General features: G+C 38.6%; 1 protein-coding gene across 1 annotated transcript; it reads left to right on the top strand.

Annotated features, from left to right (window-relative positions):
* The first annotated feature begins 50 nt into the window (after positions 1–50).
* Positions 51–26,272, top strand: LOC126262626 (uncharacterized). The gene is made up of 4 exons (XM_049959384.1): positions 51–429; positions 24,120–24,380; positions 25,740–25,916; positions 26,047–26,272. The coding sequence occupies exons 1-4, from the start codon at positions 117–119 to the stop codon at positions 26,067–26,069; spliced, it is 774 nt and encodes a 257-aa protein (XP_049815341.1). The 5' UTR covers positions 51–116; the 3' UTR covers positions 26,070–26,272.
* Positions 26,273–27,611: the final 1,339 nt, after the last annotated feature.

The raw sequence follows: 27,611 nt of genomic DNA, 5'->3' as shown, positions 1-27,611 counted from the left end.
TAAGTAGCGATCTCATTTAGTGTTGTAACGTTTACTGTGTGTTTGCGTACTACTACGATCTTTGATTTACTGTGGTGCGTTGAATTGTTTGTTTATGTTTTTAGTGTTGTTATGAAATGATGCTGCGCCGACTTGTTTCTCGAACTAGACGTTTATTTGCACTTGAACCTGTAGTTAACTTTGCACCTTCATCATATAAAAACTGCAGATATTTCTGTGAACACCGGAATAATTCTGTTGAAGACTCAAAGAAACAAAATGAAGAGACTCAGATTTCGGGGGCTTTTGCGGGCAAATACCGCATATTTAGGGATGAGGATTCGCCTATAATTCTAGATGTTCAAGAAGAGAGACTTATTAGTGATGGCGTTGCCCAAGATATTGAAACACACGAAGACTTCGACGAATTCTATGGATTATCTCTTGCTCGTAGGTGATTTATTTTTTAAGTTATTGTTGAGAGGCACTTACAAAATAACTGTAAAAAAATTAGAACATCGTTTAAGAACCATACATGAAGGAAAACTACACTATGTATTTGAATTGACCAACTTATGGCATATACGGCGAATACTATACATGAGGAGAACTACATTTTGTATCTTTACGTAGACGCATTTGCAGTTACCTCTTACGATGTCATATGACGATATTATATCACTTCATTTCATAAAACAATATTTTTGTCTACCCTTTCAATGCCCGCCCATGCCACTCATTTTAAACTATCCAGAATGTTATATTTCTGCCCTCATTCTGGCGCAGTCTCTTGATTTTTTTGTTTGAGTTTAGAGTTTCTGACTTCGAAGTTATGTTCTGATACCGTAAGAAAAGCCTAGATTATCCATTGACTGACGACTTTTGATCTCTGATAGGCTTTTGATTTTGTAGGATGTCGGTTAGTAACAGATATGTACATATTTGCTAGTATTTCATTCGTTACCAAAGTAAAAAATTGCCAAATTTATAACCGTAGAATAGCAATGTACCTGGTAGGTCAAATAGAAAATCACTTTTGTATTTTCATTTATTAGTAGTACGCCTGTCAACTCTTAGATTGCTGCACCATTCTACTGTATCTATTACAATGTCTCATAATGGCAAATTTTCTCTCATAGATATTTGGATTTAGGTCTTATTTGATTTCTGTAAATCACTTCCCTCCACATCCATGTGCAATCCAAGTCATAACTCCCCATCCCACCCCACCCTTTGCTTCTCTCCTACTCAAGCTTGTGGACAGTCATCAGTTGGAGGTTAAACTAGAATCTAATCTCCCTCTTTTTTTGTATTTGTAAGGAAGGTGATTGAAATTCCTGTCCAGTCATCCAGATGCAAGTTTTTGTTTTATCCTTTGGCTAAATCTCAAAGTGACTATCTGGGTAGTTATTTAGAATGACCTTGCCTGATTTCATTTCCCATTTTTCCCCAATCTAAATTAAGCTCTGGCTGTGATGACCTCATTTTGTCAATGTAATGTAAAAAATACATCCATGTGCATGTCAGAGGGGCTTCCCATTGTACCACATGTTAAAGTTTCTTCTTGTTCCATTCAGATATGGTGTGCTGGAACAATGAATAGTTAAATAACTCTGTGCCGAACTGTATGTACCACATTCCTCGGCTTCATCAACTCACAACTGCTCTGTCACCTTCCAACCTAGAACAAAAAGACCTCAGTCTGTGCTACATATAAGTCTAACAATACAGCTGCTACCATCAGCTGGAAACCAGGTAGCTGATTGTGTGTGGGGTCCACACAAGGATCTTTGTTTTTGGATTAGGCACATCTCCATCCAATCAAGATAGTGATAGCTGTAGAAGACCTGGAAGAATTAGTGTAAATCCAAAGAAATGCACCCCTCCCCTTCCCCCCCCCCCCCCATTCATGCCATTCTTCTGTGTCTACATTCAATATCTCCTGCTACACATAATCTGAGGCATACTTCATAAATATATGGAGATGGTATATGTTCTTTCGGACATGTCCAACAGAATGCAGCTCTCGAAGAATGAAATTACAGTGAAATCCAGACCATGATCTGCTTACAGGCATTGATAAATATCAACGGGGACAGTTGAAAATGTGTGCCCCCGACCGGGACTCGAACCCGGGATCTCCTGCTTACATGGCAGATGCTCTATCTGACTGAGCCACCGAGGACACGGAAGATAGTGGGACTCCAGGGACTTATCTCTGGTATGCTCCTTGTGAGAGCCACACTTCCAACTTGCAGTCCACACACTACATTTGTAGTGCCCCTACCCACTATACTCATTACTCGCAGAAGTCAATCTACCGACTCCCGTAAGAGTTTGAGCAAATGTGAGTGCATCTGCACTGAAGAAGATCATTGGCCAGTAAACCTTATTTATATATGAATATGTTATCTTTTCTTTCATACATGTCCGAAAGAATGCAGCTCTAGAAGAATGAAATTACAATGAAATCCAAACCATTAGCTGCTTACAGACATTGATAAATATCAACAGGGACACTTGAAAATGTGTGTCCTGACTAGGACTCGAACCCGGGATCTCCTGCGTACATGGCAGAGGCTCTATCTGATTGAGCCACTGAGGATACAGAGGATAGTGCGACCGCATGGACTTATCTGTGGTATACACCCCGTGAGACCCACATTTCCAATTTACTGTCCACACACTACATTTGTAGTGCCCCTGCCCACTATACTCATTACTTGCGGAAGTCAGTCTACTGATTCCCGTAAGAGTTTGAGCAAATGTAAGTGCATCTGCACTGTAGAAGATCATTGGCCAGTAAGCCTTATTTATGTATGAAGATGGTATCTGTTTGGATATGTCCGAAAGAACAAATACCATCTTCATATATAAATAAAGCTTACCAGCCAAAGATCTTCTTCAGTGCGGGTGCGCTCACATTTGCTCAAACTCTTACAAGAATTGGTAGATTGACTTCCGCAAGTAATGAGTACAGTGGGCAGGGGCACTACAAATGTAGTGTGTGGACAGTAAGTTAGAAATGTGGGTCTCATGGGGAGTGTACCAGAGATAAGTCCATGCAGTCGCACTATCCTCTGTATCCTCAGTGGCTCAATCAGATAGAGCATCTGCCATGTAAGCAGGAGATCCCCAGTTCAAGTCCCAGTCGGGGCACACATTTTCAACTTCCCCATTCATATTTATCAATGCCTGTAAGTAGCTAATGGTCTGAATTTCATTGTAATTTCATACTTCATAAATATTGTAGAATGGGTTGCACTAGTGCACAAGTGCTTTGCAAGCAGTGTCATTCATGGACTGATTGTATTTTACCAGAATCCTACCGATGAGCCGAAGTCTGTCACCTACTTCACCTACGACTGACTGTATGTGATCATTCTGTTTCACATCCCCACAAATTGTGTGATGTGACTTATTCCACTTGTGAATCATGGCCATCATAGTCATACAATACTGTCTTTTTTTGTGAAGTGCACAATTTTAAATATCTGAACAACAAAGGCAAACTTCCAATGTCAGCACGACTTTGAAATCTTACCGAGATCAGACAGTATTTCTGTAGATATTTTCAGGAAGTACTTAATTACAGATAGCTGCATTGTCTGCGAGAAGACTAAGGCTACTATTAATATTGGCTGCTGGACCTATAATATAAGCTACACCGTGAACAGAAAGAGTACCCATACACTTTTCTGAAACAATCTTGAAGTTACTTCGTTCCAACTGAGATAATATGCTTCATCTCCCTACCAAGAAATCATCACAAATTTTGTTTGGTAGTCCATAAGATCATATTTACAGTGTACTTCCATATGATCATAGTTTTGTTAAAAAACATTGATGAGATACTGAGTCAAATGCTTATCAGTAATCAAAACTGCTGCATCTATCTGATTGCTTTGACCCATGGCACTCAGGATGTCATCTGAGAAAAACGTCAGTTGTGTTTTGAATAAATGATATTTTCGAAGTCCATACTGGATAGCATGAAGGACATTGCCCTGCTTGAGATACCTCATTATGTTTGGGCTCAGAACATGTTCTAAGATTCTATGACTGTTGGATGTCAATAATTTTTTTGCTCCTGTACTGGGGTGCTATGGTACTGTGACACAGGGCTTTTCATGTGTCTCAGAACTACAGACATTTACCTGCAAACAACAAATAATTATGTAATATTAGTCTTTCAAAGTATAATTAAAACTTAATGACTTACCATGTACACAATTGATTTGTGTGTGTGTTTGCATGCTGGTATTTTACGCATTATCAAATGGTACAGTGGCTTAAAATTAATGAAAAGGTCTTATTAAAGTTGTTGAACTTAGCTGCTTGAGAAATTCATAACATGTTTCTTACATTTTCTAAGAAAATTGTACTCTCTCCACTAATTCCTGTCCATGTGCTACAGTTGCGTGGGCTTATTATGCCATTTATTTTGTTGCACTCAATATAGTCAAGACCTGCCCAATAATTCTTTCAGAAACGTTATTCATGGTGCTGTCAATCTAAAATCATTAGTTATAACACTGGCTTCATTTGCAAGAAGCATTGACCCTGCTTGTTGCGATGCTATAGTATCAAAATTGTGCCCTGCAGAATTCATTCTCTCTCTCTCTCTCTCTCTCTCTCTCTCTCTCTCTCTCTCTCTCTCTCCAGCCTGTGAACCAGAGATTTCCATACTGTGTTAACAGCACAGGTACATGTCCAATCTGGGGTCAGGAATTCCCAAAGTTTAATGAAGAAGGAAACACAAATGTTACTAATAAGACACATATTGTATGCTGAATCCGGAAGGTTTTTAAGGCAACCAGCTATAGCAAATTTTTTTTGTATCTGTACTCCAGAAACCAAATGAAAAGACCAATGCTTCAAATAAGCAGGAACAAAGAATGCTGGAATATCACCTACAGATGCAAATCCACAAATAAGAACTTGATAGTTGATTCTGGCAACCAAAGAAGTCCATTAATCAGTAATGGCCAAAAAAGGTATGAATTTAGATAATATTTTTGCAGCTAAATGTTGGGTCTCTCTTGCAAAAGAAGGAGTATGCTGCACCCAAAAATGAAGAAATATGCAGGCACAAGAAGTGGTAGTCTGGCCAGAGGTGGGAGAGGGAGGGTATTGGATGGGAGGTTCGAAATGAAAGAGAGAGAGAAACTGAATTTTTATTATATTTTGAAATTATAGGTCACATAAGGGCTTGTCCAGGCTGAACAGTGAGGTGTCTGCCTGTTGGGTGAAGGTAAAATACAGGAATAGGAAGGACAGAGAAGATTGTTCATGTCAAGTTTCACTGATGGCCAGTCATGGAGTGCAGAGACAGATGTGTTCAGTGGGAAACCATTTGCTCGGTCTGAAAGCTGGATCACAAGAGAGCGTCTTTGTGGTCTGCTGCTCCCCAGGATGAGGTCAGCAACCACAATGTGACTCCTTTGTCACATGTCCCTGTTGGTCATCTGGATGGCATGTGGCACCAGTTTATTCAGCAGAATACTGGGAAGTGTGTCCTGTCAGCAACCCTTGCTGCTTGTGTCCTGAAAGACAGGGTGGCTTGGCAATATGCCACTGTCAGAACTGTTGTGGACTGGCAAGACAGCCAATCCACAGTGACGGGTAGCCGAAAGGCACGCGTTTAGCTCACGCAGGCTGGCGTGAGGTCTGGAACAGGTCAAGGTCTTATAGTAGCAAAAATAGTACGTGATTTCTGGAATACTTAACTTTAATCCATAATTGGTGAACATCGGTCTGACGGTACATGCATCACAAGATAAATAGCAATTGATAATGGCGCCTTGCTAGGTTGTACCAACTACTGGAATAGTTTATGGACATATTAGTAACAGAACCATCTACCCTTTCTGCTCCATCCCCTCTCATACAGTGTCACTTCCACGCCAAAGAGAAAAGGGGAAAGAGATACATCTGAAATGCAGCCTGTCTGTAGAGATTACAAACTCCATAGGAAGGATGACCCTCAGTGGTGAAAGGATGAAGTGTGGAGTCACTCAACTACAAACAATAAATGTATTGGTGCACATTGCTTGAGCAACAACAGTGTGCAATTTCGATTTACATGATCACAAACATATCAGTAGTCAAATCTCACAGGCATCATTCAACAGCTCCTCCCACCTTTTATTATTATTATTATTAACTGGAGATGTTAACATACTTTCCTCAGACATTTGTTCTTGGGTAAGAGATATTGAAGATTTGCTTTCTCCCAGAAGAACTGTGTCTTCTAAACACATGTAAAATGAGGCCATTTACCACTTCTGTGTGGTTGTTCTCTGCCATAGATCTCTCCGCTTTTGCAGAGGTTTGATTATGTGAAACTGTCAATGTGTTCACTGAACACATCATATTTTAATCAAGTTGACTGGGACAACATTATCTGAAAGAAGACGTGTAAAATGAATACTTAGCATGGTGACCTGGATTTTATACTGCCTACTGATCGTGATAAAATTTTACAATAGCTGCCAGGAGCGGGTGGACCACATGATTGAAGAGGTCATCCAAAAAGCTATTGATCCATCCACATCAAAAATTTGCTGATTGTTTTAGGAGACAGACTGTTCCTAGACAGAGCCATGATTATCCGACTGCATTGAGGGATTAGCAGATTTCACTGTGGAGGTGCAGAATCATTTTGTGTACAGAAAATGTAGCACTGGTTGAGTCAGAAAGAGCTACACACACACACACACACACACACACACACACACTATCTGAAGTATCCAGAAACCCTATGTAATGTGAAATTAACCACTATATGTCATGAGAGGTGGATCCACCATCATAAAAGCAGTAACAGCAGTAGAGGCTAGTCAAGAGCACTCTGTGACTTCAAATGTGGTCTTGTCATTGGGTGTCACTTGACTATCAGATTCATTAGGGTCATTTCAAATCTTTTCAAGCTCCACTAGTCGACTGTTGGTGATGTAATTATGAACTGCAAACACAAAGTAACGAAGACATCTAAACTGAGACCAAGTGGACCTCATTTACAGAAGGACAGCGACCACTGAGCGTTGCAGAGGGTGAATCTAAATTCTCACATGAAATCAGTGTAGGGAATTACTCGTGAGTTCCAAACTGCTATCAGCAGTCCGACTAACACAATAACTGTGCATATGGAATTAAAGAATGGGGCACAGTAGTCAAGCAGCTCCTCATAAGCCACACATGCCTGCAGTCAGTCGTAACCAGTGCTTGAGAGGATGTAAAGGATGATGCAACTGGACTGTGGACGGCTGGAAATGAGCGATTTGGAGTAATGAATGATGTTATACCCTGCATCAATCTGATGGAAGGGTTTGGCCTTGGCAAATGCCTGGAGAATGTTACCTGCTGTCAAGTGTAGTGCCTACAGTGAAGTACGGAGGGGCTGTTGTTACGGTATGGAGGTGTTTGTCATGGTTAGATTGTGGTTCCCTTATTGCACTTCAAAAAATGCTAAGTGAGTTGTGTGCTGCATACAGTACAGGAACGATTCGGAGACAATGATTGTTTGTACTAGCATGACAGTGCCCCTGCCGTAAAGCAGTGTCTTTAAGGCAATGGCTTGTGGACAATAACATTGCTGAAGTGGACTGGCTTGCCCAGAGTTCTGACCTGCACCCTAGGAAACTCCTTTGGGGCTAGTTAGAATGTCGAATTCGCTCCAGAACACAGCGTTCATCAACACTATCTTCTCTGGTTTTGACTTTTGAGGAAGAATGGGTTTCCATTCTTCCATAGACATTTAGACACCTTATTGAAAGTGTCTCCAGCAGAGTTCAAGGAATCATAAACTCAAAGGGTCGCCACACTCCATATTACCGGTAATGTCGACTAATAGGTGTCGGAGTACATAGGTTATTGTGAGTTTTGTCGGAAAGGTAACAAATCACTATACCTATCAACATTGGGAAGAGCAAGAATGGGTCACGGCATAAGCTGTTTTTCTGAATAAACTGTTGTGTATCATCAACCAAAGTATGGGAGTACACAAAGACTTCTGGAAGAGAACAATTATATCCACTCATTAATGTAGTGAAAAATAGCCTTGCCTCTGCAACAGAGGTTGTAGCCCAAGAAATAGTGAAAAATTTCTACAAAATTAACAGCTCAACCAGAGTCCTACATGTTTTGCTAGTGTCGTGAAACTGTGATAAGGAACAGCCTGAATTTTACCTTGAATGTACAGAGTTGTACAACTGATTTGTCACAATGTATGACGTGGAACCAGCTCTGTCAGCACACTATTTTATTTGGACTAAACAAGATTCACTAGAGTATGCTGCAGAATCTCAGACTACAACAAAAAATAGCTTCCTATGTTTTATTTAATGCAGTTTGGACTGATGGCCACTACTCAACATGTGGAGAGTGGTAGTTCTATTACACCTCCTACAACTGGAGGAGGACAGTACTCTCCTTGGCAGCTGTTGTAACATTTCCTTGACATCTCACATGATAAAGCCCGAACTGACTTGCCAGTTGTGTTCTTCTGTGGCTCCTAGAGTCCAGGAAGCTATTTAGCTGCTCCCAGTGTGGGTTTAGGAGACACTACTCGACATTTGATAACACCACCCTGCCAATATCAGGAGTCATCCTCCACAAACAACACATTGTAGGAGTCATCCTCAATTTTAAGAAAGACTTTTGATACTATTATGGAATTTAGGATCACCTATTGTGCAAACAACTGTTTTTTTAAATGTCCAAACACACAACACCTTTGTGCCATTCTCGGACAGTATTTATACAATTTGGAAAATGCACACTTGTTTTAGGTAATAATTATTTGTAAGAAAGTAGACCTAAAAACGGTTTATCTGACAAAATTATTACCTTCTGTTCTAGGATGTTGTTTTTGAGGGACCCTCTTTACTTTATTGGATATGGATAGCTTGCCATCTGCAACTGAATGATGTTATTGTGATTTGGTTGGTGATGTAACACATTAATTCATCTGTAAACTTAAGCTGGTTGTACAAAAATATTTCATAATTATATTTTGCTGTAAGTAATGCTGCTACTTACAGTGAAATATTTTTGTATAACAAAATTGCACTTATTGATAAAGTGATCTGTTACATGACCAACCAAACTCACAGTAAAATCATTTAGCTGCAGATGGCAAGTTACTGGCAAATAGTAAAGATGTTCCCAAATAAACCAACATTCTAGAAAATAAGGTAATAATCTCTTCAGACACTGTCTTCAGGCCTTATTTCATTAGAATAATTATTACCTAAAACAGAACTGTATAAAGATACCCATTGATGATGGAACAAGGATATGAAACATGTTTGGGCATTTAAGAAGAACAGTTGGATGCATTATAGGAATACCTGAATTTCCATTAATGCTAAAGCTTCAAACCCAAACAATTATTACTATGATAGCGCTTAGAGCAGAACATTTTCCAACAACTTCCTGAGTGGGTTATGTGAGGACACTTTCTCCCTTCTAATATGATACTACATATTTTCATTATAAAAACAGTGGATGTCTGCCAGGCCACTTATTACAAGCAAATAGTGCACCTTGAATTTGTCATTCAAAGTCTCCACTGAGACTATGATTTCCTGAAATTAGGTGCGCCAGAGTTACTATTTCTCCAAGCCCCTCAGATCAGCTTTTTGTTATATTTTGAAACTTTGCAACATTGTTGGCAAATCTTATCCCCTCCTCAAACCATTTTCATGCCTTATGCATCATATCCTGTGACTACTTGTGTAGTAAAACACATCCTATACACACTCCCAGCACAGCTTTCTCCTGTTATTGGTAAAACCACTTTTGGGGTAACCAATGTTATACCCTGCTGGCTTCCAGCAACTGTTTAGTTTTCTGTGTTGAAATGACAGGAAGTTTGAATGATAAAAGAGGAAATCTGTATTGATCAGACACAGTGCCTTGTCATGTGCTATGACATTATAATATTGATGGTATTCCGTCATGAATCTTTCACTTCATGATGAACTGTGTGCTGTGGCCATGCCAGGAATGATTATGCTTTGATCAGATAAAGGCACAGACGAGTATTGCTGTGTTGCTGGTTCCAAGCACGAGTTGTGGTACACACATACACATGTTTTGCACTTTTGAAGAAAGTGTGTATACTGCAAATTATGTCTCTCGCTTGCTTATGTAGATTTTGTCACTTACCACTGCCATCGGCGATGACAACTTGCAACAAATGGAGTAGAAATTCACGTTCAACCCTCTACGATCACGTTTAATGCTCACATTGGCTACGACATTTACAGTAGAGGTCTCAGAACACTACTGAACACTCATTGGCTATTAGAGAATGTGTGATGTAGGTAAACAGAACAAGCTTAAACTCGACTATCATTGTTTTTTCTGACTACAACGATAGTCCAGCAAGGTATGCAGGAGAGCTTCTGTGAAGTTTTAGAAAGTGTGATGGAGGTTCTGGCAGATACGAAATTTTGAGTGAAGATGTGTTGTACCTTGATATTTCAGTCAGTAAGGCCAGTTCTCACAAAAAAAAATGAAAAGAAAAAAAGAGAGAGAGAGAGCTCCAGGTTTGAGTCCCAGTTCAGTACAGAGTTTCTATGTGACAAATTGTTTCATTCATGACATACATGTATGCTTCGTTGCATAATTGAATTACTATAAAACAACAGTAGCCTTAATTACAGCAAGAAACATTAGGACCAGGCGTCTACATCACAGTTATTGTGAAATTGAGTGCTAGTCTTGACCAAGTAATAAATTACTTTCAGTCACTGAGTTGGATTTAGAATGAAGAGGATCAAGTACTTCTAGTTGGGGCAACAGGCAACAGTTGGTTCCTAACCCAGATGATATAGTTGTTGAAATGTTCAAAGAAAACTTGAGTATCATCTCAGAATTGTACCCCACTCATAGAATCTGATATCTGTTGTGTTCCGCGTAGTCAGCGCGTACACAACTTTCCCACTAGAGCGCGCCCCGCTAAGCACAACAGCGCAGGCGCAGCGCTCGTCCGTCTCCGCACTATGAGATGGCGCTGCCGTAGAGACGGGCCAAATTCTGCTTCCGCCGATCCGCATATTAATATGTAACGCAGCCAATGAGATTGCCGCTAACGTAGAACCTTTTCTCCTCGCGGATCACACTCGCGCAGTGATACCTGAATGCGCGAGGTATTATAACGAGTGTACAGACCTCCGATTAGTGAGTCTGCATTTGTCTGCACCAGTCTGCATTAGTCTGTACCAGTCTATAGTCAAGTTTCAGTCTGCACCTAAGAAGATTATCATACTCCTGTACATAGCCATGAAGATAAATGTATAGACACTTTGTCAAGTATCAGAGATATGTGAGAATGAAATTAACGTACCAAGACCAAAGGAACTTCAGATTGTCAATTGTAAATAGCATCCAGAATCAAGTTATGTAATGTTTATGCATGTTATTATTTTAATAAACGTGTGTGAAAATTAATCAAGTTCTGTTTAAAGTTCGTCACCATCAATCTGCTACTCTAAGTGTGCAAGTGGCATTTCTATTGTCTGACCTAACGACAGAAGATAAACATGCCTTGATAAGACCACGAGACATATTGCTGACACTCGCCTACTTCGTTAGAGCGACAAGTCAAATAATCTGATGGTGTGTGTACCGAAGGTCTTACAGTACGTACACCACAATATCAATCTACCCTCAAAATGCTGGAGAAGCTACATGTTCAGAGCTGATAGTAGGCATAAAACAACATTTGAAATTGTATTAAATGCTTCCTACAAAAATTATTTAATTAGTTTAGAAACCCACTCAAATTGTAAACGGTTGCAAAACTTACTTGACCTCTTAGCAAGCAGCAAATAATCCTGAGCAATTGAGGAGTAACATGACAGATAATTGATACTATATATAAATTACTAAGAGACAGGACTAATGCCCCCCATATTACACAAAATAGGTCAGGACACTGTTGCAGATGCAACAAGAAAAGCATGCCAAATTTAATATAATGCAAAACTCCCAAGATTGATGAAGTTTTACAGAAGCTCAAAATTTAGTATGGATTTCAATGCAAGATGCTTTTAATAGTTGTCTCAAAACAATTCTGTCCCAAAACCCGAAAGAAAATCCATAGCAATTCTGGTCATATGTAAAGTACACAAACTGCAAGGCACAATCAATACCTTCACTGCACAGTAGTGATGTTAATGTCTCCAGTGACAATGCCACTAAGGTAGAGTTACTAAATAAGGTTTTTCGAAATTCCTTCCCCAAAGAAGGTGAAGTAAGTATTCCAAAATTCAAATCAAGAACTGCTGTTAACATGAGTGACTTAGAAGTAGGTATCCCTGGTGTAGCGAAGCAACTCAGATCACTTCCACTCCACACTGTATACCAATTACATTCCTCTTAGAGGATGCTGATATAATATCTCCCTACTAGCAACCATATATAGCTGCTCATTTGAGAAAACAAAAAAGATCAATGTCTAAAGACTGGAAAGTTGCACAGGTCATGCCAACACCCAAGAAAGGGAAGAGGCGTAATCTGATGAACTGCAGACTAAAATCACTGATGTCAGTTTGCTGTAGAATTTTGGAACATATGCTATGTTCAAACATTATGAATTGCCTCAGAGATATTGATGAGCATGGATCCAGGAAATATCTTGCTTGTGCAACGCAACTAGCTCTTTATTCTCATGAAGTAACGACTGCTATCAACAGCGGATCTCAAATTGATTCCAAATTTCTAGATTTCCATAAGGCTTTTGATACCATTCCCCACAATCAACTTCTAATTAAACTGCATGCCTGTGGAGTATCAACTCAGCTGTGTACCTGGATTTATTATTTCCTCTCTGAAATGTCACAGTTCATAGCAACTGACATAGAGTCAGTGGGTGGGGTGAAATATTGTTCAGATGATCAATATTCATGCCAGTATCCTTGGTTATGTTCTAAATATATGTGCTGTGTCTTACCATGCTTGTCTAAAGGTATAGTTAATGGCAATATGTTCATCGAATCAGCATTAATTTGAGCATTCTAGTGCTGTTTGAGAGTGCTGGTACCTGGTTTCTTGTGTCTGCCTCTCTTGCTATCATAAACAAAACAAACACCACATGTTGATAGAGTAATCATATTGCTCCATACTCAACATATATTTTCAGCTCACAAAGGAAAGATAAACGGGACCAACTAAATAGGCTAATACTTTTTGACGCAACTAAACCGTGTCTCATATCTCGCAACATACAATGCCACTTTGTATTATTTTGTGTTAGATAGTTAGTATTTTCTTAGTCAGTGGATATGTAAATGAGAATTCAGAGACATTAATTACTTACAAGATTTCTACAACCTGTACGTCTGCGAAGTCCTTCTATGTATAACACTGGACATTTGCAAAGCTATACTTGTTTTAATTTATCCTGTGATTCTAATACATTGAATTTAATTCTAACAGTCAAAAATCCAGGATGGAATAATAACGGTATTATGGAAAAAAAAATAAAATCAAATAAAATAAAATAGATTACTAGTCACCATACAGCAGAGATGCTAAGTCTCATATAGGCACAGCAAAAAGACTGTCAAACAAGTAAGCTTTTCACCAAAAAGGCCTAAACTGTAGTAGGACCTAAGAATCGGAAATAATTTTCAGGCAGAGACACTGTTTTCCATGAACTGAAACAAAAAAATGTAAAAATTACAGTTAGTTGAGGAAGCAAAGACATTGATGTGAAAGTTACATATGTTGTTGCAACAGTACTGATGCATTAAATTAACACAGTAGTATGCTTGTATCTTCTGTATATGGCAGACAGTTGCATTTATGTGAGTAATACAGCAGTTAATATTGTAAGAGCAAGAGAAGACAGCCAAAATAGTGAACTTTGTTGTGTAGAATTTATGTTACATACTATGATGGATCTTTCTCTAATGAGCTTCTCACTGGTGAGTTGTTACACTCTTATGTGATGAAGAATGATGGAGTGACCAGCTCTATCTTCTTATCTGAATCCAATAGGATATGGTAAACAATCTATTTGCAGCGTGATCAACTTTCTAAGAAGAATGACACTCATTTCTCATGGAGCTCATAGAGACCATTAAAAGCAAGAAACATTCCTGCATGTTCTGTTTTGTGATCACAGTCTATTTTGAAGTTACTTGTGCTGTAGCAAACTATTACACCTTTTTTGTTTGTTGTTTGTCTTCATTTTGCTTAAGTTTCATCACCATGACATCCAATATTTTGGGTTTGTATTGTTGTGTAATTGCTACATACTCCACTTCTTTCTGGTACCATGCTTAGGCTAATGAATGGATGATGAGTATCATTTTTTTATTTTGTTTGTGAATATCACTGTTGTTTTTTAAACTGTAGTTGAATGTCGGCATTGAATTTAATAAAGAAACAAGCTTTGTGAAATTGTTGTCAATCTGCCCTGTTGCCGAGAGATCTGTCTTCAAAAGCTCTGAAAGTGGACTCCAGAGACTTTAATTACCCAACAACTGATTGGGAGAGTTACAATTTTGTAAGTAGTAGGTGTGGCAAGATATCATGTGAAAAAATAATTAATACTTTGTCTGGAAACTACAGAGAACACACAGTTCAAAAATCCACTCATGGTGGAGATGTGTTAGATGTAAAGGCAACAAATGGACTTAATCCATTTGAGGATATACATGTTGAAACTAGTATCAGTTACCATGAAGAAGCTGCAGCAATAATGATTAGTAAAGTACTAAAAGCAAGTATAACAAGTTGAAAGATTTAAATGTTTAGTAGAGTAGATGAAGAAACAGTATCATCTGTAATCTAAGAGAGTTTCTCAGATTGTCTTCTAAATCATTTATGTAAGTAAAAGAAAGCAATTATTAATTATTATTGTCATTATTAATATTAATATTAATTTCTTCCCATACTAACTCACAGGAACTGTCTACTTCAATTTCGCTACGAGATAAACTATTTCAAACAGCCAAAAACACACCACCACCATTTGTATTTAATTTATCATTATTAAACACCATTAGGCCCTTTTTTTAAATTTTGGCTGAACTTATCTCAGGCTTTCATCAGCTTTCAGTATCTGTAATGATTTGAGCTTCAGTGGTTTCTATTAGGGCTTGGAGCTCTGATTCTTTCCCAACACAGCGACAACGGTTTACTACCATAATACCTATGGTTATTAGGTCTGCCCTCATCTGTGAGTGACCTAGACTGAAGCCCTTTTTGTTCTTTCCTGACACCCTCAAATGTAAAGAATCACCCAGTACATTCCAAAAACTACCCCTGCTACCCATGTAGCTGCCTCCTGTGTGTAATGGACCCTTGACCTATTAAGCAAAACCCAATGCCCCTACAACCAGAGGTGCAAGTCAAGGAATCTGCAGCCTTCATGGTCACAGGACTGTGCGAGCCTCTGATTCAGCCCCTCCACGTGGCTCTATATCAAAAGTCTGCAATTGGTCCTGTCAACGATGCTACAGGTGGGGAGCTCTGCCTTTTGCAAGCGAGACTGGTAGTCTTTATATCTTCAGTTACACACACAAAACCAGAGAGAATCTCTTCTGATCCAAAGCAATACACGCCATTAGTACCAAAATGAGCCACTACCTGCAGTTGGCTGCACCCTGTGCTCTTCATGACACATCTAGGATAACTTTCCCCTGTATGCACACAGAGTGCACAGCAGATTTCTTCCACTCCTTGGGAGCCATATCCCTAAGATGTCCCATTATGTGCCTAACATTGGAGCTCCCAATTACCAGTCATCCCACCCTCTGTGAATGCACAGATCTTGCAGGTCAAGAGACTTCTTATGAAACAGGACATAAGACTGCATCTGGCTCAGGATCTTTATCAGCCACAGCTGGCCCCTGAAATCTGTCTATCAGACACACTGTGGAGGCCATTCAATCAGCCTGCCAGAAAGTCTTGCTGCCTGTCACACCTCAGAACGGGTTTCCACTCGACCATGGGTGAGGAAACTTCAGTTGCAGGCAGTAACTGGGGTTACCACAGTAGTGGTTAATGGGGGGGGGGGGGCACATGGAACATGCTGGACATTCCCTGGATCTCCACATCCAGCTCCCCACAGTGGTGCCTGTTGGCAACAGACTCAAGTTGTGTGACCGAATCCGGCACCACCTGGAGCTGTGTGTGAAGGCTCACCAACTCAGCGTGTAGCTGAACACAGAAATTCCAGTCCCTACCCTTACTGAAGATAGCAGGACTGTACACTCATAGTAATTAAAATGCTAGACTGCACCTGCTAAGCACACAAACATGCAAGAAATTTACAAATTAAACTACTAAACACCCAGGTAAATGAAAATAAGTTGCCTCTCTTGAAACTCATGCAAATAATTCACAAATGAATGATGTTCTCTCCTGTGGTGCTGCTGAGACAAGAGCTGTCGCCTTTTTGTATACAGTATAGATGGAGAGGTGCTGACTTAAACACATTTTATTGTCAGAGGGGCAGAGTATGAACCATTAAATGACTGCTGTAGTAGAATCTTGTTGAAAAATATCTCACAAAACCTAAAGAAATTCCATTTAGGTGTACTGGCTACAGGCACTAAACTTAGTGTTCAGATACTTGCGGATGACACATGAACTGAAGTTAATGGTAGCAAAGCGAAACCCTATATATTGAGCTTCATTTTCAACTGTTTCTTTACAAAGGAAGTTACAGGAGTGCAGCTCCTGGTTAATTGTTGCACTGATGCAATGATGAGGGACACAGATATTAGCACCAGTGGGATTGAGAAACAGCTGAAATAGGTAAAATTAGACAAGCCCCAAGGACCTGATGGAATCCATATCACTTTCTGTAAGTGAGTTAGCCCCTCTTGTAATTGTAATAGACCACAGACTGTACTCAGTAGTTGGAAGGAAACACAGGACACACTCATCTACAAGTTAGTTACATGTTCCATGGATCATTTTGCGCACCAGATCATAATGATGTGGAACAAAACATTTTACATTCACAGTGCAAATTAATTTGTACATGTGGTTACATTCTGAACATTTCTAAGCTTTTTAAATATAAAAGTATATAAAGAAGAAGATATACAGATGTTAATTAGTAATTCCTACCCACCACCTTTTACACTTTACAGTAACAGAAATTCTTTTGTAGAATAGAAGAAGTTCTCAATGAGGAACTTTCTCTGTTTGTTTTGAAATTGTACTTTGCTGTCTGTCAGACATTTTATATCACTGGGTAAGTGATTAAAAATTTTTGTTGCAGCATTGTGCATCAATTTTGTGCTAAATACTACGTTATGTGGAGTAATGAATGTCATTTTTCCTTCTGGTATTGTAAGTATGTACATCCTTGTTCCTTTTGAACTGTAGTGGATTATTTACAACAAACTTCATGAGGGAATAGATATACTGTGAAGCAGTAGTCAGAATGCCCAACTCTTCAAACAGATGTCTACCAGAGGATTGTGGGTGATCACCACATATTATTCTTACAGCATTTTTTTGCACAATGAATACTTTCTTTCTTAAAGATCAGTTAAACCAGAACATTACTCCATATGACATTAATGAATGAAAATATGCAAAATATGTCAACTTACTGATTTGTCTCTCCCCAGGATTTGCGATGATTCTAAGTGCAAACAAGGCTGAACTAAATTATTTTAGGAGTTACAAAATTTGCTTTTTCCGATTTCAGCTCTCATCAATATGGATACCTAAGAATTCTGAAGCTTCCACCCTATTTATTATTTCCTCACCGTGTATTACACTTACCATTGGTATAGTACCCCTAGATGTGCAGAACTGGGTATGTTGTGTCTTTTTAAAATTGAGGGTGAGACTATTCACAGAAAACCAGTCAATGATACTTTTAAGAACTTTGTTTACCATTTCTTCTGTTTTTGCATGTATGCTTGGAGTGATTACAATACTAGTCTCATCTTCAAAAAGAACTAATTCTGCTTGTTGTATATTAGACAGAGGATCATTTTCATATATCAGGAACAATAGTGGACCTAAGATTGAGCCTTGAGGAATCCCATATGTGACTTCATCCCAGTCAGAGTTATGTCCCTGAATTGTATTGATTGAATTACTAAGTACAACTTTCTGCGTTCTTTTGGTTCGATATGACATTATCCATTGGTTGACCATTCCATCAGTCCCAATAAAACTTCAATTTATCTAGGAGAATACTGTTATTGATACAGTCAAATGTCTTAGGTAGGTTGCAGAAAACACCAACTGGTGCTATTTTATTATTTGATGTCTGTAAAATCTGGTGAGTGAACATGTAAAAGACATTCTCAGTAGAGCAACACTTCTGAAACCCAGACTGTGATTTGCTATGGATCTTATTGTTACTAAGGTGAGATATTATTCTGAAATATTTCACCACCACAAAAATTTTAGAAAATGATGTCAGCAGTGAAACAGGTTGGTAGTTATTGATATGTCACTTATCAACTTTCTTTAAGAAGGGTTTAACAATGGCATATTTCTGTCTCTCTAGAAAAATGCCTTGAGTTAGTGAGGCATTACATATTTCAGACGAGACTAAGCTTATTTTGCAGGAACAAATCTTTAGTACTGTATTGGAAACACTATCAAAACCAGATGAGATTTTATTTTTGGGAGAATGTATAATTTTCTTAATTTCAGATGATGTTCGTGATACATTCACATGACTGAATTTTATGGTAGTCACTTTTTCAACATATTGCTGTGATTTTTCTCTTGAAATGTTTGTCCCTATGCTTTCTACAGTATTTAAGAAGTGATTATTAAATATATTTGCTACCCATGACTCATCATTTATAGCACTTCCATTCAGTTGAATAGTGACGTTATCTTCTTCTGTGGCTGGTTGTCCTGTCTCATGTTTCACTACATTCCGTATAATCTTAAGTCTGTTGTTGAAATTACTGATTTCTGACATTATGTGCATACTCATTGATTTTTAATAACTTTTCTTACTAATTTTGAGCAATTTTTGTAGTGTGTAACTACTGCAGGATCCCTATTTGTTCCTGCCAAAAGATACATTTCCCTTTTCCTTTCACAGGATTCTTTAATCCTTCTAATAGTCCATGGATTTTACATGGCTGTTTAGTGACCTTCCTGATTTACTTATGAAGGAAAGTTATTTTCAAATAATAATATGAATTTATTATGGAATAGATTACATTTTATGTTAGCATTTAATTCATTATAAATTTCATCCCAAGTCATCTCCTGTAAATTATTCTTAAAAACATTTGTCCTGGAGCCATTAATTATTCTTACTGATTTCCACTGAGGAGTATCCAAACTGTAGGGCACGATGTTATTGATCCTAACTAACTGTGCATCATGAACAGAGAGAGCATTTGTTATTGGGTAAACAGTTATTTTCTTGCTGTGAGCTTCACCAAAGAACACATTATCAATTAGAATCCTACTGTCTTTATCCACCTGCGTTGGAAAATAATTATTGTGATCAAATTGTAGAATTCAAATAAGGTTTCCAGGTCATTTCTACTATCAGAATCCCATAGAAGGTGTACATTGAAGTCACCACAGAATATTAACTACTTGCTACCGTCTGACAGATAGTACAGTAAGGAATCCAGGCTCCTCATAAACATTGCATTGAAACAAGCATTCAGTTCATAGTGCTGTGGAGTGTGGGAAAAAAAAAAAAAAAAAAAAAAAAAACGAAAATTGGCATTCATAAGAAGAAGAACAACACCAAAAATGCAACAGGAGCGTAATATGTCAGAAATTGTCCACGCAACCTGCCACTGATGATGCCTTGCAGAAAATAAAAGCGAAACGCGTATGGCCCTAAAATTGTGTTTTATTCAGTTGCTGTCAGACGGTCCATAAGTAAAAATTATCAATATACCGTAATATTACGTGCAACTGAGGAAGACAGGACTACAAAAGTTGAAGATGTCCTCATAAACAGTCCAAAATTTCCCTGCTGTGGTCTATATACAGTTAAAATTAAAAGTGAACTATTTTTCAATATTAATTTAGAAGCATACTTCTTTGTGCTGATCACTACAAAATCTACTTGTCTTATTGTTTTTGAACTTGTCTTCTGTCTTAATGTACCTAAGAACTCCTTCTTTTCCCATATTAGTTCCACATGAGTAAGCTGCTATAGTGTATTCTTTTATATGTAACTTATCTAACTCTGTGGTTATGTGGTGCTCAGACAGGCACAGGATGTCTATCTTTTCAGAGCTCTTTAAGTTTTCCAAATAGGCAAGAAGCTCTCCTCCCTTATTACTCAGACCTGTAATATTTTGATGAAATAAGCTAACCTTACTTTGCTGTGCATTCTTAAGCATTTTGTGAGGCTCTTCTATTACTTTCATTTCTTTTAAAGCAGCGTGCCTGTATCCTGATTCTAACTTTATAAAGGTGCATGTCTGACACCAGTAACTACAGGGATCTTGCACCAGTAACTACAGGGATCTTGCTGTGTGTGATGATGCCCCCCCCCCACCCCCACCCCACCCCCCTTCTGTACATTGTCTGCAAGAAGCTCAGCCAACTGTTGTTGCTCTTTCCTATTCCAGTATAGGTCATGCCTAGTATATCCCCATCTCCCAATTTTAGCAACGTGTATGACACTGATATGAGAAGGGTAGTGTAAGTGATCCACAAACTACCATTCAGTATCCATGCCATCTATCTGTTGTAGGATTTTAGAACAGATTCTGAGCTCAAACATAATGATGGACCTTGAACAGAATGATATCTCCATGCCAACTGGCAAGTACTGTGGTAACACCGGTCTTGAGAAACAAACTTGTGCTTTTCAACCTCCTAGAAGCCATGGATCAAGGCAACCAGGTAGCTAGATGCAGTATTTCATGCCTTTCAAAAAGCATTCGACTCTGCACTACACCCACTCTTATTATCAAAAGAATGTTTGTATGAAGTGTCAAATTACTGGATTGAGGGTTTCTTGGTAGGTAGGATGCAACATGTTATGGATGGAGAGTCATTGACAGACATGGAAGTAACTTCAGGCATGCTCTCAGGAAGCATTTTGCAACCCTTACTGTTCCCACTGCATATTAATAACCTGGCAGACTTTTTGCAGATAGTGCATTTATATATAATGAAGTGTTATTTGTAAAAAGCTGCACTAATATTCAGACAGAATGTCAACTTATTTTAGATGTTCAGAAATGTGAAATTATGAACTTCACAAAACACAAAAGAATCGTGTCCATGACTGCAGTATCAATAAGTCATAGTTGGAATGTCAACTTATACAAATACTTGGGTATTACAATTTGTGCTGATATGAAATGGAATGATTGTATAGGCTAAATCATAGGAAAAGTAGGTGGTAGTCTTCAGTTGATTGGTAGGATATGGGGGAACTGCAATGAGTTTGCTCACAAAACACTGTGCAACCTATCCTAAAATATTGCGCAGTTGTATGGTACCTAAACCAGAGAGATCTAACAGGGGATACTGAATGTGTTCAAAGAAGGGCAGTACAAATGGTGACATGTTTGTTTGATCCACATGAGTGTGTCAAGAACATCCTGAAAAATCAAAACTGTCAGACACTTGAAGAAAGGCACCAGTTATCCCGCCAGAGCATACTCACATAATTTCGGGACCAGTCTTAAGTGAAGAATCTAGAGATATTTTTGCCCCCCTAGATATCATCCCTGTGTGGCCCATGGGGATAAAATTAGACTAATTACAACAGGTACAGAAGCATTTAAGCAGTCATTCCTCGCATGTACGATACACAGCTTTGGCTGGCTGCTCATGGAGTAAACACATAATGTGCCACAATCTGATCATAGACCGAGCAATGTGGCGCAGTGCTTAGCACACTGGACTCGCACTCGGGAGGACGACAGTTCAATCCCGTGTCCAGCCATCCTGATTTAGGTTTTCCGTGATTTCTCTAAATCGCTCCAGGCAAATGCTGGGATGGTTCCTCTGAAAGGGCACGGCCGACTTCCTCCCGTGTCCTTCCCTAATCCGATGAGACCGATGAACTTGCTGTTTGGTCTCTTCCCCCAAACAAACCAATCTGATCATAATTTTCAAGTTGGTATTTTCTTGGACACAAGTGTTCACAAGAATGACTCGCTTGAATTTTGCTCATTTAATATCCTGACACAAGAAGAAGGAAGGGCAATTGGTGTTTTACATCCTGTCCACAGCTAAGATTATGAGAGATTAGCATTGCTTAAATTTCTTACTACCGGAGGGGAGGGAAGTGACCATGGCCCTTTTGAGCAACCATTTGCACAGAGTGACATGGGTGACTGCAGAAAACCGATATGTGGATAGCTGACCTGGGAACTGAACGCGTATCTCTTGCATGCGAGTTGAGGGCGTTAGTTATTATGCCATTTCGCTCAGTCTCTCTGGAGATATTGTTAAATTACTATTTACTGAGACACTTGGTGGGCTTTTCGAGAAACTATCTATGTGAATGAGCCTTTTCAGTTTTACTTTTTTTTAAAAATAAGTACAGAAATAGAATGACTGTAGATATGATTTGAGGCTAAAATTAACCAGTTTTAATACAGGTATTGATTCTCTTGTGGGTACAGGAATTACTTATTTACAGAAACCATGGAAAACCTATAACCAGCTGGCTGGACTAATTTGAACCATTGCCACAAGCGTATGGTCCACACATCTAAAAGGTTGGGAACTGCTGACGTGTTGGATGTTTTACATTTAGATTGAAGTTATTAAAATAAGTTCACTTTTTGACATTTTATCTCCAAAGTTTGCTATTATGCTGAGCTTTCATGTTTAAGATGTTCCAAGTATTTTTTGGATTTGTTTACATTTTAAATTAAAGCTGTTTCCTGGAAGGCTCTTCCCTTTCCACCATGTAACTATCATAAGTTTGTATGATGGTGTCATGCTTTAAGCAGCTTCCTCTTAATTTTTGTGTTTACCATCATCTGCATCTTACCAAGCAAGTGGCACAGTGGTAATACAGGGGATTCATATTTGGAGTGGCAACAGTTCAAATACTAGTCCATCGAGCCAGATATAGGTCTTCCATGTTTTCTTTAAGCTTGAAAAGGACTCAGCCAACTTCATTCCCCAACCTTACCCCATTTATGAATGTACTCCATCTCTAATGACCTCATCATCAAGATTTTAAACCTTAATCTTTTTCTCCTGCTTGTTTTGAGCAGACAGACAACTTAATATGTACCTCTCATACCTATTTTGTTTGAAATAACTCTTTCATCTCTTTGTGTTGTTTGTTGTTTTGTTCTCTCTCATTGTACAGTACTTAAATTTTGTACATACTGCGAACTCAGATTCAAATTATCAGGTGTTGCTCCCTTGCATGAAGTTCCTTTACTCTTCACATGTTTTCTTCACTATATGGAGTTGAACCATTCTTTCGTTTCCTTCACTGCTTCTTCTGTGTACAGATTGAACAGTAGGGATGAAAGATTGCATCCCTGTCTTACACCCTTTTTAACCCGAACATTTCGTTCTTGGTCTTTCCAGCCTTATTCCCTACAGCTTACTCCTATTTTTCCCAGAATTTTAAACATTGTACACCATTTTACACTGTGGAATGCTTTTTCTAGTTTTGCTTCCATTATCAATCACAACATCAGACTGCCTCTCTGGTGCCTTTACCTTTCCTGAAGCCAAACTCATTGTCATACAGCATGTCCTCAATTTAATTTTCCATTCTTCTGTATGTTATTCGTATCAGCAGCTTGGATGCATGAGCTGTTAAGCTGCTTGTGTGAAATTACAGTCTGTCTTAACTTTCTTTACTATAATGGCATGAATTTCATGTGAAAGTTTTCAAATCTTATAATGAAACACTAAATTCATGTCATTTTTCCATTTTCATTTTACACGTATTCATTGATAAATTTGCATTTTGTCACTAAAACACACCCTTGATTTTAGCACATTTTATTATATAAAGTAAGCTATTTAAAACTTATTTTCAGGTCAATGTTTTAATTATTTTATGCTCGTTTTACTGTTGTGTGTGTTGCTTGAAATCAGTATACATATTTTTACCTGTTCCAAACACTTCTTTCATTACTTTTCAATAGTAGAAAATGATATAAATTCTATAACCAATATTAAAAATTCTTATAGTATCACTGTCTCATTTGCAGGAGGAGTGACTGGTGTTTTTGAAATAGAGGAACTTGTGAGTATCCTCAGGAGAGAGAATATGTTAGATATTTTTGTTGTGTCAGTACCTCCTGAAATTAAGTATGTGAATTACATGGTAATAGTCACTGGAAAATCACCAAGGCATATGTATGCAACGGCAGAATTTGTAAGAAGAGTTTTCAAAAAGAAACGACACCCACATGATAGAATACCAGAGATAGAAGGTAAAGACTCAAAGGATTGGATTGCCATGGATCTAGGTACAGTACAGTTTTGTATCTTAGTTGTGTATCTTATTTTTGTGCAGTTTTGATAGATAATTTTGGAAACATTAAGACAACATTGATACAGCGTGAGGAATGAGAGATTCACATAATTATCTTTGCGTAAGTTGTTTGTATCTTTAGTTAAATTCTGAATCCTACAGTATCTTGGGAGTTGGTATTTGCAAAAAACTGAATCAAATTTTAACAGTGTATTTATAAAATGTACAAATCAGTGTTAAGTAGCAATTTTGTAAGCTAATTTAGTTGAGTACACTGGCTGGAATGGCACTGAAAGAGTGCTGTAGTGCACTCTAAATAAATGTCAGTTTCTCCAACATATCTACAGAACTACAAATGACAGTGTTAATAAGTCACTACATTTATTCAAGATGCAGTATATGTAGTCTGAGTCCTATGAAGAGACTCTGGATAAATTACACAAGTCCTTTAAAACTCACTTAGAAGCAAAATCCAAACTGGATGAGCTATGCATTCCTGAATCAGAGTCCAATTGAGACTAGCTTTTTGGACACAGTGTAGTCTGTAAATATTTGTAAATTAGAGTAGAAATCTGGAAACTCACTCAAAGATTACTTGATGACCATGGCTAAGCAACTCGTGGATAAACACTTGTAGAATGCAGACGTAGCTGCTAATCATTTCACTTCACTGGAGTACAATTCCACTGGAACTGGAACATTGCTGTTTTGGATGTGTGGCCTCCTAAATATTGGCCAAGTGGAAGACTACTTGCACACTCTCTTTTTGCGTGTGTGACTGGCATAAGGAAATAGCTTGCTGACTTTGGCACTGCCTATGGTGCAATCTGGATGAGCGGAAACTTCCACAAGCCTAACCGTAAACATGTTATTATGCCATTGACATCAGCCGAGTAGGCAGCCTGGGCTGTACTGTGTGGGGTATCAGCCCCAGGATACAACAGCATCACAGATAAAAGTAATGATGCTGACAGGAAACGTGTCTGTGTAACAAGATAATGGCAATAAGTGGCAATAATGACAGTATTTTTGGTGGAATAGCATCTCAAAAACAAAAATTACTAGAGTAGGGCAGACATTCAAACAAATTAAAAATGTGGTAAGATCCCTAGCTCTTTGAAATTTTCTTGCTTTGTGTAATGATTGTTCTGGGCTATGTTTTTATCTGACAATTTCCTTCCTGTTGAGACTGTTTGACAAACAGAAATGGGAAGCATACAATTAATAATATAAATTTATGTACTTTATTGATTGATTGTGGTTGTGGATACAGTTAATGGGCCAGGTTGCCTGTGTTGTTCCAGTAATGTTTATATATAATCATCATTAATCTGAAGCAGTTCCTTTATTTCAGGTAATATTGCATTGCACATTTTTTCCAAAACTGCAAGACTGACTTATGACCTGGAATCATTATGGTCTGTTGGAGCTGAATATGACAGACTTAGTAACAAGAAAGATGATCCAGTGGTGGAATTACTCTTGCAGCATTCTGTATTTTTAGGAGACATAAGGCCTTCAGAAACCAAAGGTTAACATAAAGCAGAAAGATGTTTTGTACCTTGAATTGTAGTTCATTGTGTAAACACTGTGTCCTAGGTTCCAGCAGCATTGTCAAATAGTCTGTTACATAATATTTTGACTGCGTGAATTGTCTATAGGTGCTGTGAGCAGTGATCTCTGATATAATCACTGCCAGAAACAGTAACCAATTGAAGTCAAGACACAATCACTTTAGTTCCAGAAGAAGCTGAGCAACCATCAAATTGTTTCTGAAAAGTGAAACCAAGGAACTTAACTGAATCAGGAAATCATATTTTATCAAGAATTGTACATTCAAACTGAAATACTTGTGTTTAATGTATTGTATGTTAATGAATTAGGATTGTTTGCTTTTATGTATATATTATATAAATATATTTTTATAACAATCAGAGTGTGTCATAATTAATTTCAGCATTCACTAAAACTTCTGCTGTATTCTCAAATGCAAGTGAATAATCTTCATTGTGTGGACTGATTATTGTAAAATTTGACACCTGTCTATGACCCAAACAGCCTTTCACATACTGAACAATTATAAAATTATAAGCATGTAACAGAAAAACTCATTATTATATTTTAAGGATTTAAAAATATTATCAGAGTATGTAATATAATGTTCTCTGTTTCCATGTTTCCAGTGTGTGTGTGTGTGTGTGTGTGTGTGTGTGTGGGCGCGCGCGCGCGCGCATACCTTTCCCTTTTCCCCCTAAGGTAAGTCTTTCTGCTCCCGGGATTGGAATGACACCTTACCCTCTCCCTTAAAACTCACATCCTTTCGTCTTTCCCTCTCCTTCCCTCTTTCCTGATGAAGCAACCGTGGGTTGCGAAAGCTTGAATTTTATGTGTAGATGATGTAACTTACCAAACGAAAGTGTTGGTATGTTGATAGAAACACAAACAAACACACACAGGACAGGTATACCATCGCACACACACATATCCATCCGCACATATACAGACACAAGCAGACATATGTAAGGGCAAAGAGTTTGGGCAGAGATGTCAGTCGAGGCGGAAGTACAGAGGCAAATATGTTGTTAAACGACAGGTAAGGTATGAGGTTGAGGCCTGGTGGGTAACGGGAAGAGAGGATATATTGAAGGGCAAGTTCCCATCTCCGGAGTTCTGATAGGTTGGTGTCAGTGGGAAGTATCCAGATAACCTGGATGGTGTAACACTGTGCCAAGATGTTCTGGCCGTGCACCAAAGCATGTTTAGCCACAGGGTGATCCTCATTACCAACAAACACTGTCTGCCTGTACCCGTTCATGCGAATGGACAGTTTGTTGCTGGTCATTCCCACATAGCTTCACAGTGTAGGCAGGTCAGTTGGTAAATCACATGGGTGCTTTCACACGTAGCTCTGCCTTTGATCGGGTACACCTGGGTTACAGGACTGGAGTAGATGGTGGTGGGAGGGTGCATGGGACAGGTTTTACATTGGTGGCGGTTACAAGGGTAGGAGCCAGAGGGTAGAGAAGGTGGTTTGGGGATTTCATAGGGATGAACCAAGAGGTTACGAAGGTTAGGTGGACGGCGGAAAGACACTCTTGGTGGAGTGGGGAGGATTTCATGAAGGATGGATCTCATTTCAGTGCAGGATTTGAGGAAGTCGTATCCCTGCTGGAGAGCCACATTCAGAGTCTGATCCAGTTCCGGAAAGTATCCTGTCACAAGTGGG

Source organism: Schistocerca nitens, chromosome 6, assembly GCF_023898315.1.
Source record: "Schistocerca nitens isolate TAMUIC-IGC-003100 chromosome 6, iqSchNite1.1, whole genome shotgun sequence".
In the NCBI taxonomy this organism is placed as follows: Eukaryota; Metazoa; Arthropoda; class Insecta; order Orthoptera; family Acrididae; genus Schistocerca; species Schistocerca nitens.
Note: the sequence above shows the minus strand (reverse complement) of the source record. Positions and strands in the feature narration are given on the sequence as shown.